We start from the raw sequence: 14,325 nt of genomic DNA, 5'->3' as shown, positions 1-14,325 counted from the left end.
TTTTTTTTTTTTTTTTTTTTTTTTTTTTTTTTTTTTTTTTTAGATCCAGCGAGAGGAACTTGAAAGGGGGGTTGTGTAATGTACCTTTTCCAATCCCGGGCTGTATATGGAGATTTGGGATTCTTTAAACCGGCGCTACCTGGATTTTATTAAAAAGCGGGGAGCTCGGCGGGAGGAAAGCTGGCTTTTCCGGGGGCTGCGGGAGCCGGGCCGCGGGAGGGCGGAGGAGTTGGCGCGCCGAGCGCTGGGCCCGGGGAGCGGTTTTCTACCAAAAAAAGGAAAGGCGGGCAAAAAGTGTGAGGCGGCTGCGGGTGGCGGAGGGGAGCGGCGGCCGCGGGATGGCAGGCAGCACGGGCGCCTAGCTGCGCCGGGAGCCGGGGCCACCGCCGGAGTCGTTGTCGCCGGAGCCCGGAGCCGTGAACCCAGCCGCGCCAGGTACGCCGCCGGTCAGCCTGCCGGCCTCCGGCCGGGCGCGATGGTCTTCAAACTTCTCCAGCTCGCCCCCCAACCACGCCTGCCCCTCGGGGTGCGCGGAGGGGATCCCCGCTACTGTCTGGCTCCCGATTACAGAATCGGGGACCAGGGCCGGCTGGGAGGGGGCGCCCTGGGAGGGGTGGGGGGTGGGCTGCTGCGCCCCGGGCGCCCACGCGAGCCCCCAGCCCCGCTCCGGCCCGCCTGGCCCGGCCGAGGGGCGGCGGTTCCTCTCTCGGTTCCCAGCAGGCGGCGGGGGAGCCCGGGACGCCGAGACGTTTTCGATTATAGGCTGTTTTTAATTAAAAGCCGGAATTCAGCCATTTTAACTCCATTTAAGAGGGGGAGAAAAGTGGGGAGAACGCAGCGGAGCCCGCAGATGGCCGATGCAGCTTCTTTGCCAGTGCGAGGGTGTTCCTGGGGGCTTCACCCCGACTTCCCCGAACTGGGGCGCCTGGGCATACTACGAGGCGCTGGCTTTTAAAAAGCTACCCAAAGAATCTCTTACCAAAAAAAAAATCACGGGAAGCTCATCGCCTCCTTAAGACATGTATCTTCGGATGTGGCGATCTTAGATTTTTCCAAAGTAAACGCGGATCTGGTAACCAGAGCCTGATGGGAGAGAGCGAGGGAGGGAGGGAGGGGGTGTTTGTAACCAAAACCGGGTTAAAATAGGCACCCTTAGCAAAGTTGGGGAGGGAGGCTGGAGAGGAATGCCGGCGGGTTTGGCCAGGGGTTTTGCAGCCGAGGGGGTCTCCTGCTCGGGGGGCTGGGCGCAGAGTACGGGGCGCCGGGCGGGCACCCGGGAGCCGGTGTCTTTGGCGTGATCGGCGGCTCTAAGAGCGCCCAGGCCTCCCAGAATCAGGAATGTGAGCTGCTGCAGACAGATAGATCGAGGGAAGGGTGGGCTCCAAGACCCCCTCCCTTCCCCAAGAGAATCCGCAAACGACAAAGCTTTTAAACAAACAGCTTTAAACTGGAACTACAGGGGAATTTACCCAACGGTGGGGGAGGCGCCCCTTGGCCGGCCCGCGCTGCAAAGGTTTTCTTTGTAGGTTATTTTTTGGGGGGTGGGTGTGTGTGGGGGAAGCTAGGAGTAGAAGCGAGACCCTTGATCCCTTTCCTTCCCCTCTTGACATCCCCCAAATCCCCCACGCCAGGCCACGTCCTCGGGCTGCAGGATCTCAGGCCAGGGCGTTGGAAAATGAAACCAAAGCTTGTTTTGTAGGATTCTTTCCAGTCCTTAGGCGAGAATGCCACGTCTCGGGTCCTCGGACTTGAGCTCTGGGACTCATAGTGCCCCCGGGGGGAGAAAGGGGGGGGACCACGAGCCTCTTTAAAAATAATAAACCCGTTTTGGACCCTCCCTCCTCCCACCCCCAGAAAAACACCATTCCGTCGGCGGTTCAAGGCGAGCTCAGGAAAAACCAAACTCGGAAAAGGGAGGCGAGGTCTCCAAAAGGTTAAATATTAAACTTTGCGGATCAGATAGTGCCAGAGTGTTTTGGGAGACACTTCGGACCGCTTGTGGCAAGGCTTCACGGTTTTAAACCCCGGAGCATCTGAAGCCCAGAAATAAAATACACTTAAGAGGTTTGTATTTACGCTGTCCGGGCGCAGCCGAGGAGCCCTGCCCGGTTTCGGGAGGACCCGGCAGCCGCCGAGCCAGAGTCTGGGCTGGGGCGCAGCGCGCCACCGCCGCCGGTCACTTTTCCGAGCCAGGTCCCGGGAGCCTGAAGCCGCCGGCGGAAAGAGTATGGATTTTACTTTTGACTGAAAAGGGGCTACTCCCGATTTCATTTCTGGCCACTTGGTCGGCACCCCCCGATCCTGAAGGGCGAGGCGACTTTCTGAAACTTATCACTTTATTTTTTTTTCCTTTTTCCTTTCCCCCTCTATATTTCTTCCGCGGCCCGTCTCCTCCCCGCCAAGACGCCGTGTGCGCCGCCTTGCGCAGCTCTGCCTGGCCGCCCGGAGGGGCCCCACCACCCGCCGCCTGTGCGCCCCGGGCCGCGGGCCCGCAGCCGAGCGCAAGCCCCGCTGGCCGCCGCCATGCACGCCGCGGAGCCCCCGCCGCCCGAGGACTCTGGGACTACGCCGAGGCCGGACTTTTAGGTCCCACTGAGCTAGGCCTGCGGGCCGGGTGGGGGGCTGGCCGCGGCACTCCCGCGGAGGATGGATGGCCGAGACTTCGGGCCCCAGCCGTCCGTGCACGGTCCCCCGCCGCCGCTGCTGTCCGGCTTGGCCATGGACAGCCACCGCGTGGGCGCGGCCACTGCCGGACGCTTGCCCGCCTCGGGCTTGCCCGGCCCGCTGCCGCCCGGGAAGTACATGGCTGGCCTGAATCTCCATCCGCACCCGGGTAAGTGCCCCACGCCCTGCCCGTCCCCTCTTGTCTTCCTGGGGAGATCCACTCGGCAGGGTCCTCCTGTGACTCGCGGCTGGGGCTCGGCGACTCTCCTTCGGCCGGCCACGAGGGTGCGGGCAGACTCAGCCCCCAGGGCGGGGAAACTCCTGGCCCCGGAGCCGAGGCCAGTCCGGCGGCCCCGGCAGTGGAGAGGGGCGCGCAGCTCGGTTGCCTTTTCCTCACCGTGCCCGGCCCTAGTGAGCCGAAAGTAGGTGCCGTAGCCCGAGCCACCAGGGGCGATTCCAATCCCCGGGGGCCCCAGCGGCACAAGTCTGGGCTGGAGTTTTTAAAATCTGAGCGAGAAAAGAACAAACCGGCCCCCGCACCCCGCGAGACACCCGCTCCCCGAGCTCGATTCTTTTTCTTGGCAAACGCTCCTTTTGGCGCCCGTGGGCCCTCCTGGGTTCTGTTCCCAGCTTCACTACCCGCGCCGAGCCGGGGCCCTAGCAGTTACCGAGCGCCGGGGGATGCGGGAGTAAGGTGACCCCAGCCCTGGGACCCTGGCCTCTGGGCGGCCGGGATGCTCCTTTCTTCCCGGGGAGAACGGCGGCCTTGGGAACCAGCACCCCGTTAGGAGGGCGGCGACCCGGGCCCTCGGGGACCCCGTGTTCTCCGGCGCTGAAGAGTGCGGAGGCGCGGCAGGGACGCCGAAATGGGGCCACCACCGTCCCGAACCTAGAGGGAAAGAAGAGCGGGTCGGGCAGGGCCCAGGCGGCGGAGGGGAAAACCCTGCTGCCGGAGGCGGTGGCCGAGAAGGTCCCGTGGTCTCCGCCATTTCCCAAGAGGGGCTGCCCAGGCACGGTGGGGACGGTGTCCGTGCGGGCGCTTCGCCGGGGCGGGAGATGATAGCTCCGGTCAGTCCGCGGCCGCTGCAGCCAGCGAGGCGGGAAGGAGCTCAGAGACCTCCACACCAGCCCGGCCGCCGCCCCAGGACACCCGGTCCCTCCTCCCGGGGCTGCCCTGGCTTTTGTGCTTGGCGTCCCAAGTCTCGACTTAAAAAAAAATCCACCTCCTCATTGAATTGCAGTTTCGGATTTTTGCGATTTCCAGAGTAGCCCCCGAAGCTCCCCTCTTCCTTGGGGTCTTGCAGGAGACACCCCCGGCCCAGAGCTGCTGCCTCGGCCTTGCCCCGCCCGCTCGGCGGAGCTCGCCGATTTTGCCTCTGTCTTTGATTTTTCTGCTGGAACTTTTCAGGAACTGGAGTCCGGGGGCTCGGCGGGACAAAGGGCCTTTGTGAGGCGCCGGGCGGGGGAGGGGCGGGCGCCCGGGGGCCAGGAGCTCGGAGATCCCCGCCAGCCGGGGTACCAGAACCGGGTCTTGGCCCTCGGACCTGCTGGTGCCCCTCCGGAGCTGGGGGCGCATTCCGCTCGGGGTCTGCGATCCGGGCAAGGGTTTGTTCCCGAGTGGTGTGTTGTGGCGAGGGAGGGGCGTGGGGGACCCCCGAGTAAGAAATTGGGGGGCAGCCCTGGGGTACAGAGGCCATCTGAGCTGTCCCCTTCTGCGCTCCTCACAAGTCCACCGTGATGTGTGTGTGCATGTGTCTTTTGGGTCATTTGGTCCAGCCCGGGGTGGTGGCGGGGGGGCCCCTCCCAAGCCTGGGAATCGGTGCCCGTGTCTCTCTGACTGGCTAGGCCTGCGCTTGGCTTTTTTGAGGCTGGGAAGGGGCGTTGCGCACTCCCCGCCTGCGATCTGGCTCCGGCCTGGCAAGGCAAAGTGCCCTAATGCGAAGCGGTGAAAACAGCTACTACTCATGCATGAGTGCACGGTGCCAGGGCCGCGCCTAATCTGACGCAGCAGTCAGACGGCCTAGTGCCCATTTGCTGGATGGTGAGGCTGAGGTGGAGAGAAGGCCAAGCCTCGGCAGCCCAGCGGGAGGTAGCCTCGGAGCCCTGCCTCTGCGCACCTTCTGCGCTCACTGGGAGCTGCCTGACTTCTACACGCCGAGGCTGAGGTCGGGGAGGAAACAGCAGGAGGACTGCTGCCGCCCCCTGAATCCCGTGCTCACCCGGGAGGGAAAGGTGGGGGCCGGTGCTGCTTCTGGCTGCCCCTCTCCCCAACTTCGAGTGGCCGCACGGAGACCTCGGACCCCAGGCCAACGCCCAGAGCCAAGCCCGTGCTAATCCCATTAGGCACGAGGTGGGAGCAGCTCCCATTCACTCTCTGCTTGGGGCTGGGCCGGATTACACATTCCTCAGCCCAGCACACCCTCCCCCTCCCGGGTTTTCTTTGTGGGGTGCAGGTGCTAAATTTTCCCTTCTGACGCACCTCCCTCTCTTCCTTGACTGTCGGCACCTTAGGTCTTGCCAGCTTTATCAGCCCCATCTTTATTTGTTTATTTTTGTACCGGGAAGTCCTGAGTGGTTGAGCCACTTGCTTGGGGTCACACAGCTGGGGAGAGGCACATTACCGTTGGGCTCTGCGGACGTGGATGAGCGCTGCCAGGGCTTATAAAGCTCCTCCTAGGCCGAGGGAGGTTCCCCGGAGAGAGCTCAGAGCTGGAGGGGCCCTCGGAGAAAGATTCCCTGGGAGGAACCCCGTCCAAGCTAGCACTGACAGCCTTCTGCTGGGGAGGCTCCTCTGGAAGAGCTGGTTTCTGCCTTAAGGGTCAAGATGGAGGGGTTTGGCCTCCTCCTCTGCAGAAGAGGAGGTGATTTTAAGACTGAATGGGGTTTGGGATCAGGAAAGGGTGGTTTTTTAAGTTTCCTATTACCTTGAGCCTTGCTACATTGTGAACAAAATAGCCACAGCCTGATCGGGGAGATGGGCATGTAACTGACAAGCACCTGGGGCTTGGCTCTGTGCTCTGGGCTTGGGAGGCCTGGACTCAGTTGTCCTCACAGGCTGCAATTAAAGAGTTATTAGTAGGATTTTGTACTTGGATGTTTATTCTCCCTGCCCCCGCACCCTAGGCTGGCCCTGGGAGGGTCCATGAATACAGGGTGGGGGACTCAGGGATCTGGGTGGGGAGGCCCTGCTGGCCAGCCGTCAACAGGGGGCCATGGACCTTCTCCAGGGTCTGATCAGATCCATCTCTGGAATCCAGTCTGTCAGCCTACTGGGATTGATTTGGAAAGATTCATCAGTGAAGACCGCTGGCAGAGTGATGGAGAGATAAGGACGATTTGCAAAGGGCTTCCTTCTCTGGTTAGAGACGACAAGGGAGGCCCTGGGAGACTTCTGGAATCTGGAAGGGCCACTTGGTGGGGAGGAGGCTCGCTCTCTTGGTTCTTCAGCTCCTAACACCGGTGCTTTCCTTCTTTTCTCACTTGCTCATTTACTCAGCAAATAATTTCCAAGTGCTTCCTGCGTGCCAGGCACCGCTCGGGTCCCAGGAATGCGGCAGTGCACCCAACAGACAGAAATCTCTGCCCTCATTGGAGCTCACATTATTCCAGGGAGTCGGAGTGAACACACAAATCCCAGAAGGAAAATTTTTTTTTTTTCTTTGAGATAGGGTCTTTATCTGTTACCCAGGCTGGGTAACCTCTCACTGCAACCTCCACCTCCCAGGCTCAGTCCATCCCCCTACCTCAGCCTCCTGAGTAGCTAGAGCTACAAGCACGTGCTACCACACCCTGCTAACTTTTTGTATTTTTTAGTAGAGGTAGGGTCTTGCTATGTTGCCCAGGTTAGTGTTGAACTCCTGAGCTCAAGTAATCCTCCTGCCTTGGCCTCCCAAAGTGCTGGGATTTCAGGTGTGTACCACTGCACCCAGCTGATTTTGTTACATAAATTTTTTTTTTTTGTTTTTAAGAGACAGGGTTTTACTCTGTCACCCAGGCTGGAGTGCAGTGGTGCAATTATAGCTCATTGCAGACTCAAACTCCTGGCCTCCCTGCCTTGGCCTCCTAAAGTGCTGGGATTTCAGGTGTGCACCACTACACCCAGCTGATTTTGTTACTTTTAAAATTAATTTTTTATTTTTTATTTTTAGAGACAGAGTTTTACTCTGTCACCCAGGGTGGAGTGCAGTGGTACAATTATAACTCATTGCAGCCTCAAACTCCTGGGCTCCTCCTGCCTTGGCCTCTTGAGTAGCTAGGACTACAGGTATGTATCACCATGCCTGGCTGATTTTAAAATTTTCTGTAGAGACAGGGTCTTGCTGTGTTGTCCGGCTGGTCTTGAACTCCTGGGCTCAAGAGATTCTCCTGCCTCAGCCTCCCGAGTAGCTGGTACTAAAGTCCAGCTCCAGGCTGGAATGCAGTGGTGCAGTCTTGGTTCGTTGCAACCTCTGCCCTCCTGGGTTCAAGCGATTCTCCCTCCTCAGCCTCCTGAGTAGCTGGGATTACAGGTGTGTGCTGTGACACCCAGCTAATTTTTTTATTTTCAGTAGAGACAGGGTTTCTCTCTGTTGACCAGGCTGGTCTCAAACTCCTGGCCTCAAGTGATCTGCCTGCCTTGGCCTCCCAAAGTGCTGGGATTACAGGCATGAACCACTGTGCCTGGCCTAATTTTAAAATTTTCTGTAGAGACAGGGTCTCCCTATGTTGTCCAGCTGGTCTCAAACTCCTGGGCTCTAGAGATCTTGCCTCAGCCTCCTGAGTAGCGGGGACTACAGTCCAACTCCACTATGTTTGGTTAAGCAAATGATTTTTTTTTTTTTCTGAGAGGGAGTCTCGCTCTATTGCCCAGGCTGGAGTGCAGTGGCGCAATCTAGGCTTACTGCAACCTCCGCCTCCTGGGTTCAAGTGATTCTTCTGCTTCAGCCTCCCCAAGTAGCTGGGATTACAGGCACCCGCCACCACGCCCAGCCAACTTTTTTTGTATTTTTAGTAGAGACGCGGTTTCGCCATGTGGGCCAGGCTAGTCTCAAACTCCTGACCTCAGGTGATCCACCCTCCCAGGCCTCCCAAAGTGCTGGGATTACAGGCGTGAGTGAGCCACCACGCCCAGCTTCAATTTATTTTTAAGTGAAAGTTTCCCAACAGTGAAAGTTGCCAATTTTCCCTGGATAACCAACTGGAGAAAGGATTCTCATATTGTTTTGTAATCTGATGTTTAAAAATGTAACACTATACTGTGGAGTCTTATGCAGGCTGGGCGCAGTGGCTCACTCCTGTGATCCCAGCACTTTGGGAGGCCGAGGCAGGCTGATCACCTGAGGTCAGGAGTTTGAGACCAGCCTGACCAACATGGCGAAACCCCGTCTCTACTGAAAATACCAAAAAAATTGATTGGGCGTGGTGGCGAGTGCCTGTAATCCCAGCGACTTGGGGAGGCTGAAGCAGGATAATTGCTTGAACCTGGGAGGCGGAGGTTGCAGTGAGCCAAGATCATGCCACTGCACTCCAGTCTGGGAGACAGAGACTCCATCTCAAAAAAAAAAAAAAAAAAAAAAAATAAATAAATAAATAAAAAAGGAACACAGACCATGCAGAAAACAAAATGGTAAAGGTCTGGTCTGGTCCGAGAGGTGAGGGGCTGTATCAGCGCAGCCCACCCCCACCCAACTGATCTGGAGGGGTGACCTTTTCCTGCATGCAAAGGGCAGAAAAGTGTGGTGAAGGTGGACAGAACACAAAAGTCAGAACCTGGCATATCTGAGCTGGCAGAATGGCTGTAGCTGGTGGGAGGGGATGTGGGGGAGGTGGGATCCTTCAGGTCCCTGAAGGCCAGTCATGAGGTCTTGGAATTTTAAACTGAGGAATGAGGAGGCAGTGGAGGGTTTAAGTGGAAGGAGTAATTGAAATTGAGGGACGTTTCACAGAACTGGTCTGGACTCTTAAAAAAAATGTCAATGGTATGCAAGGCAGAGGAAGGCCGAGAACCGTTCCTGATTTTAAAAGAGACTGGAAAAATGCTACTGCTAAAGGCAATGTGTGGCTCTCGATTGGATCTTGGGATCAGGGAAGAAATTGCTCCAAAGAACATCATTGGGACAATTGAGAAAACTGGAATAGGGACTGTACATGAGTGGATAGTATCAGATCACTGTTAGGTTTTATGAAGTGGATAACTGTGTGTGGTTGTGTAAGAGAATGTCCTTGTTCTTAGGAAATAAGAATACTGAAATGTTTACAGGCAAGGGACATAGAGTCTACGACTTGTCCTCGGAATGGTTCAGGAAAAGAAAAAAAATATATATGGGAGAAGATGGTACATCAAGTATTACATCAAAAAAGACAGCGAAGCGGGGCATGGGGTTCATGCCTGTAATCCCAGCACTTTGGGAGGCTAAGGTGGGTGGATCACCTGAGGTCAGGAGTTCAAGACCAGCCTGGCCAACGTGGCGAAACCCCATCTCTACTAAAAATACAAAAATTAGCTGGGTGTGGTGGAGGGCACCTGTAATCCCAGCTACTTGGGAGGCTGAGGCAGGAATATTGCTTCAACCTAGGAGGCTGCAGTGAGCCGAGATCGTTCCACTGCACTCTAGCCTGGGAGACAGGATGAGACTCCATCTCAAAGACAATGAAAAAATAAGACAGAGAGCAGACAGTTGTTGGATCTGGTGAAGGTCATAGGGCAATTCGTTGTACTATTTCTTTTTTTTTTGAGACAGTTTCTCGCTCTGTTGCCCAGGCTAGGGTGCAGTGGCCGGATCTCAGCTCACTGCAGGCTCCGCCTCCCGGGTTTACGCCATTCTCCTGCCTCAGCCTCCGGAGTAGCTAGGACTACGGGCGCCCGCCACCTCACCCGGCTAGTTTTTTTGTGTGTGTTTTTTAGTAGAGACGGGGTTTCACCGCATTAGCCAGGATGGTCTCGATCTCCTGACCTCGTGATCCGCCCTTCTCGGCCTCCCAAAGTGCTGGGATTACAGGCGTGAGCCGCTGCGCCCGGCCTCCTTGTACTATTTCAAACTTTTTTCTGAATTGGAAATGATTTCAAAATAAGCATTTAAAAACAACACTAGGGGCTGGGCATGGTGGCTCATGGCTGTAATCCCACCACTTTGGGAGGCCTAGGCGGGTGGATTGCTTCAGGCCAGGAGTAGGAAAGAAGTCTGGGCAACATAGCAAGACCTTGTCTTTACAAAATGTTTAAAAAATTAGTCAGGCATGGTGGTGAATGCCTGTAAGTCCCAGCTACTTGGGAGTCTGAGATGGGAGGATTGCTTGAGCTCCAGAGACTGAGGCTGCAGTGAGTTGTGATTGCACCAGTGCACTCCAACCTGGGCAACAGAGTGAGACCCTGTCTCAAAACAAAAGAAATGAGGCTGGGTTACTAGCCAGAGACAGTCTGGTAGACGAGGAGAGAAGCAGGAGATAATTAGGAGGTATTGGTGACCAGGGAGGGAGGCTGGAGGTGGCCAGGGTTCTGTGCCTTTTGGAGGTTGGGCAAGTAAGACGGATGGGGAGAGGAGGGAAGGAGGAAGGGAAACTCAATGGCTTGGGTCTGAGCCGCTTGTGGAGGGATGGGGAGGGGCAGATTTGAGGAGAGGCTGGGGACTGGGTATTCTTGGTTTGGGTGTGGCCAGCGGGGGCTGCTCTTGGCTCCCCGTCATGAACCAGTCTGTGGTCTGGCCTGACTCCTCGCATCCTGTCATGTACTGTAGCCTTGTCCTCCATCCAGACCCTTGCCCCGGCTTTTCAGGCATCCCAGCCCAGCTTTTTAGGGGACAGGCTGGAGCTGTTCTCAGCACAGGTCTCGGGCCTCCCCAGGGCCTGCTGGGAGCCCTCGTCAGTGGTCAGTCAGGGCCAGGGTCCTTACCACATCTGCTGCCCGCAGAGGCCTGGCATATGCCTTGGGAGGAAGTCTAGGCCACTAGGTGGGAGCCACTCAAGTTCCTTGTCACCTCTCCCAGGCCATCAGTGTACTCAGCATTGCACGTGAGGTTTCTTCAGGTGATAAGGAAAGTGGTGGACCCTTAGCCTGGGGGGAAACCCTGACTTCCCACATCCTCACCAACCATTTGACACATTGCTGAGCCTTTTGGGGGTCCCGGGAAGCTCCTTGTAATCACCAGATAGAACATTGCTTCATCTAGAGGAAGGAGGGCCTCCAAGCTGAGGTGTGGATGTTGCTCCCCCAGTTAAAGGGCATGTGATGACTTTCTAAACCTCAATTTTTTCATCTATAAAATGGGTTCGTTAGAGTGAATGAATTCATTTGGTGGTTGTGAGGTTTGTTTTTATTATTTTTTTATTTTTATTTTATTTTAGTTTTTGGGGGACAGTGTCTCGCTCCGTCTCCCAGACTGGAGTACAGTGGCGCAATCTCAGCCCACTGCAACCTCCACCTCCCGTGTTCAAGCGATTCTCCTGCCTCAGTCTCCCGAGTAGCCGAGATTACAGGCGCCTGCCACCACTCCCAGCTAAATTTTGTATTTTTAGTAGAGATGGAGTTTAACCATGTTGGCCAGGCTGGTCTCAAACTTGTGACCTCAGATGGTCCACCCACCTTGACCTCCCAAAATGCTGGGATTACAGATGTGAGCCACCATGCCTGGCTGAAAATTCATTTCTTTATTTTCTGGAGTTACTGTCTTTTTTTTTTTTTTTCATTTGGAATTTCTTAGAATATTTGGCTTCCAGTTTCTGTCTCTGTTTTTCTTAAGAGCCTAGGTCTCACTCTGTTGCCCAGGCTGGAGTGCCATGGCGTTCTCGTGACTCACTGCAGCCTCAACATCCTGGGCTCAAATGAGCCTCCCACTTCAATGCCTCCTGAATAGCGAGGACTACAGGTGCATTCCACCACACCTGGCTAACTGTTACATTTTTTGTAGAGATGGGGTCTCTCGCTATGTTGCCCAGGTTGGTCTTGAACTCCTGAGCTCAAATAGTCCTCTTGCCTGGACTTCTCTAAGTGCTGAGATTATAGGTGTGAGTTACCTCGCCTAGCCAGCCTTCTGGTCCCTTGATACATTTTTTTCATTTGTCATATCTACTGGATGAGCTGCTTTGTTTTCTTGGAGATTTCCTTCCTGGAATTTTCCATCTTCCTTCTCTAGTCTGGTTGGCCTGGTTCTTGGGTGTGCTGTAGAGCCATTGTTCTTCAAACTCCCTTTGCCTCTGCTGTGTGTCTGATTCCCTTGCTTTCCCGTTTCCTGTTTTACTGCCTCCTTTCTGTAGAGCACATCCTGCAGTGACTTTCTGTGAAAGGGTACGGCAACGTTTTTGGGGCCTAGTATGCCTAAAAAATGCTTTTGTTCTACCTTCACACTTGAGTGCTATTTGGGAAATACTTTCCCTTTCCCTCTAGGAATTTTGTTTTTCTTTTTTGATGAAGTCTTGCTCTGTCACCCAGGCAGGAGTGCAATGGCATGATCTCGGCTCACTGCAAACTCCGCCTCCCGGGTTCAAGCGATTCTCCCGCCTCAGCCTCCTGAGTAGCTGGGATTACAGGTGTGAGTCACTGCATCCGGCCTTCCCTCTAGGATTCTGAAAGAATTGCAACATCACCTTCCATATTCCACTGTTACTTTTCAGGAATATGATGCCATTTTGAGTCCTGATCTTTGTGTATGAACCTCCCCCCACCCCCTTTCTTTCCTTTTCTTTCTTTCTTTTTTTTTTTTTTTTTTTTGAGATGGCATCTCACTCTGTAGCCCAAGCTGGAGTGCAGTGGCATGATCTCAGCTCATTGCAACCTTTGCCTCCTGGGTTCAAGCGATTCTCCTGCCTCAGCCTCCCAAGTAGCAAGTAGCTGGGATTACAGGCATGCACCACCACGCCCAGCTAATTCTGTATTTTTTTTAATGGAAGTGGGGTTTCACCATGTTGACCAGGCTGCTCTCAAACTCTTGACCTCAAGTGATCCACCTGCCTCGGCCTCCCAAAGTGCTGGGATTACAGGTGTGAGCCACCATGCCTAGCCTTCTTTCTTTTCCCTTCTCTTCTTCTTCTTTTATTATTATTATTATTATTATTATTATTATTATTATTATTATTTTTTGAGATGGAGTCACACTCTGTTGTCCAGACTGGATTGCAGTGGCGAGTTCTCAGCTCACTGCAACCTCCGTCTCCCGGGTTCAAGCAATTCTCCTGTCTCAGCCTCCCAAGTAGCTGGAATTATAGGCTTATACCACCACACCCGACTAATTTTTGTATTTTTAGTGAAGATGGGGTTTTACCATGTTGGCCAGGCTGGTTTTGAACTTCTGGCCTCAGGTGATTCACCCACCTCGGTCTCCCAGAGTGCTGAGACTCCAGGCATGAGCCACTCCGCCTGGCCGCAGTTATTGTTATTCTTCATCACTGTTCTGAAATTTCATGTTGATGTGTTTTGTTACGGGGTCTTTTTGCATTTACTGTCTTGGGTGCCGTATAGACCGTAGCAAACTGGAAACTCAAGTCTTTCAGTCTGAAATGTTTTGTATTATTTTTATTTTTAAATTTCCTTCCCAGTATTTTTGCTCTTCTCTCTAGTATTCCTATTAGTTAGGTATCCTGGGTCTCCTGGGCTAACCATTGAATTTTCTTTTTGTTTGTTTTTTTTTTTTTGAGACAGAGTCTTGCTCTGTTGTCCAGGCTGGAGTGCAGTGGCATGATCTCGGCTCATTGCAACCTCTGCCTCTTGGGTTCAAATGATTCTCGTTCCTCAGCCTCCCAAGTACCTGGGATTTCAGGCGCGTGCCACCGTGCTTGGCTAATTTTTGTATTTTGAGTAGAGATGGGGTTTTGCCATGTTGGCCAGGCTGGTCTCAAACTCCTGGCCACAACTGATCCTCCCACTTCAGCCTCCCAAAGTGCTGGGATTACAGGCGTGAGCCACTGCACCTGGTTTGATTATTGAATTATTTATTTTTTATTTTATTTATTTATTTATTTATTTATTTTTGAGACAGAGTCTTGCTCTGTCACCCAGGCTGGAGTGCAGTGGAGAGATCTCTGCTCTGCTCACTGCAAGCTCCGCCTCCCAGGTTCATGCCATTCTCCTGCCTCACCCTCCCAAGTAGCTGGGACTACAGGTCCCCGCCACCATGCCTGGCTAATTTTTTTTTTTTTTTTTTGTATTTTTTAGTAGAGATGGAGTTTCACTGTGTTAGCCAGGATGGTCTCGATCTTCTGACCTTGTGATCCACCCGCCTCGGCCTCCCAAAGTGCTGGGATTACAGGCGTGAGACGACGCGCCTGGCTGCCTTTTGTGTTTTCTATGTATTGCAGTTTCTTCTTTCTGGGAGATTTTCTTATTATTTTCTTAATGGTATCTTCTAACCTTTCAATTTTTTTTTTTTTTTTTTTTTTGAGACAGGGTCTCCCTCTGTTACCGGGGCTGGAGTTCAGTGGTGCAATCACTGTGCTCACTGCAACCTCGAACTCAAACGACTGGGGCTCAAACGATCCTCCTGCCTCAGCCTCCTGGGACCACCACGCCTGGCGCACACCAATTTTTGTAGAATTTAATTTTTAAATTTGAGCTATCATTTTTCTGTCCCAAGAGCTCTTATAACCTGGGTGCTCTTTTTTTTTTTAAATAGCATCCTATTCTTGTTTCATGGATAATGATATTAATTGTATTTTTTTTCCCCTGGCATTTTCTTCTTTCTTTTTTTTTTTTTT

At 54.0% G+C, this 14,325-nt stretch overlaps 1 protein-coding gene across 4 annotated transcripts in view; it reads left to right on the top strand.

Moving 5' to 3' along the window:
• The first annotated feature begins 52 nt into the window (after positions 1-52).
• TNRC18 (trinucleotide repeat containing 18) overlaps positions 53-14,325 on the top strand; it is a 123,150-nt gene continuing 108,877 nt past the window's right edge. For 3 of the 4 annotated variants that reach the window (XM_023197877.2, XM_023197879.2, XM_023197878.2), the window contains exons 1-2: positions 53-435; positions 2,404-2,833. In XM_023197877.2, the coding sequence (XP_023053645.2) occupies positions 2,647-2,833 (187 nt within the window). In that variant the 5' untranslated portion in view covers positions 53-435; positions 2,404-2,646. The remainder of the gene's footprint in view (positions 436-2,403; positions 2,834-14,325) is intronic. The other variant, XM_023197881.2, reaches the window with a different exon arrangement.

The sequence above is a fragment of the Piliocolobus tephrosceles genome, chromosome 8, assembly GCF_002776525.5.
Source record: "Piliocolobus tephrosceles isolate RC106 chromosome 8, ASM277652v3, whole genome shotgun sequence".
NCBI classification, from domain to species: Eukaryota; Metazoa; Chordata; class Mammalia; order Primates; family Cercopithecidae; genus Piliocolobus; species Piliocolobus tephrosceles.
Note: the sequence above shows the minus strand (reverse complement) of the source record. Positions and strands in the feature narration are given on the sequence as shown.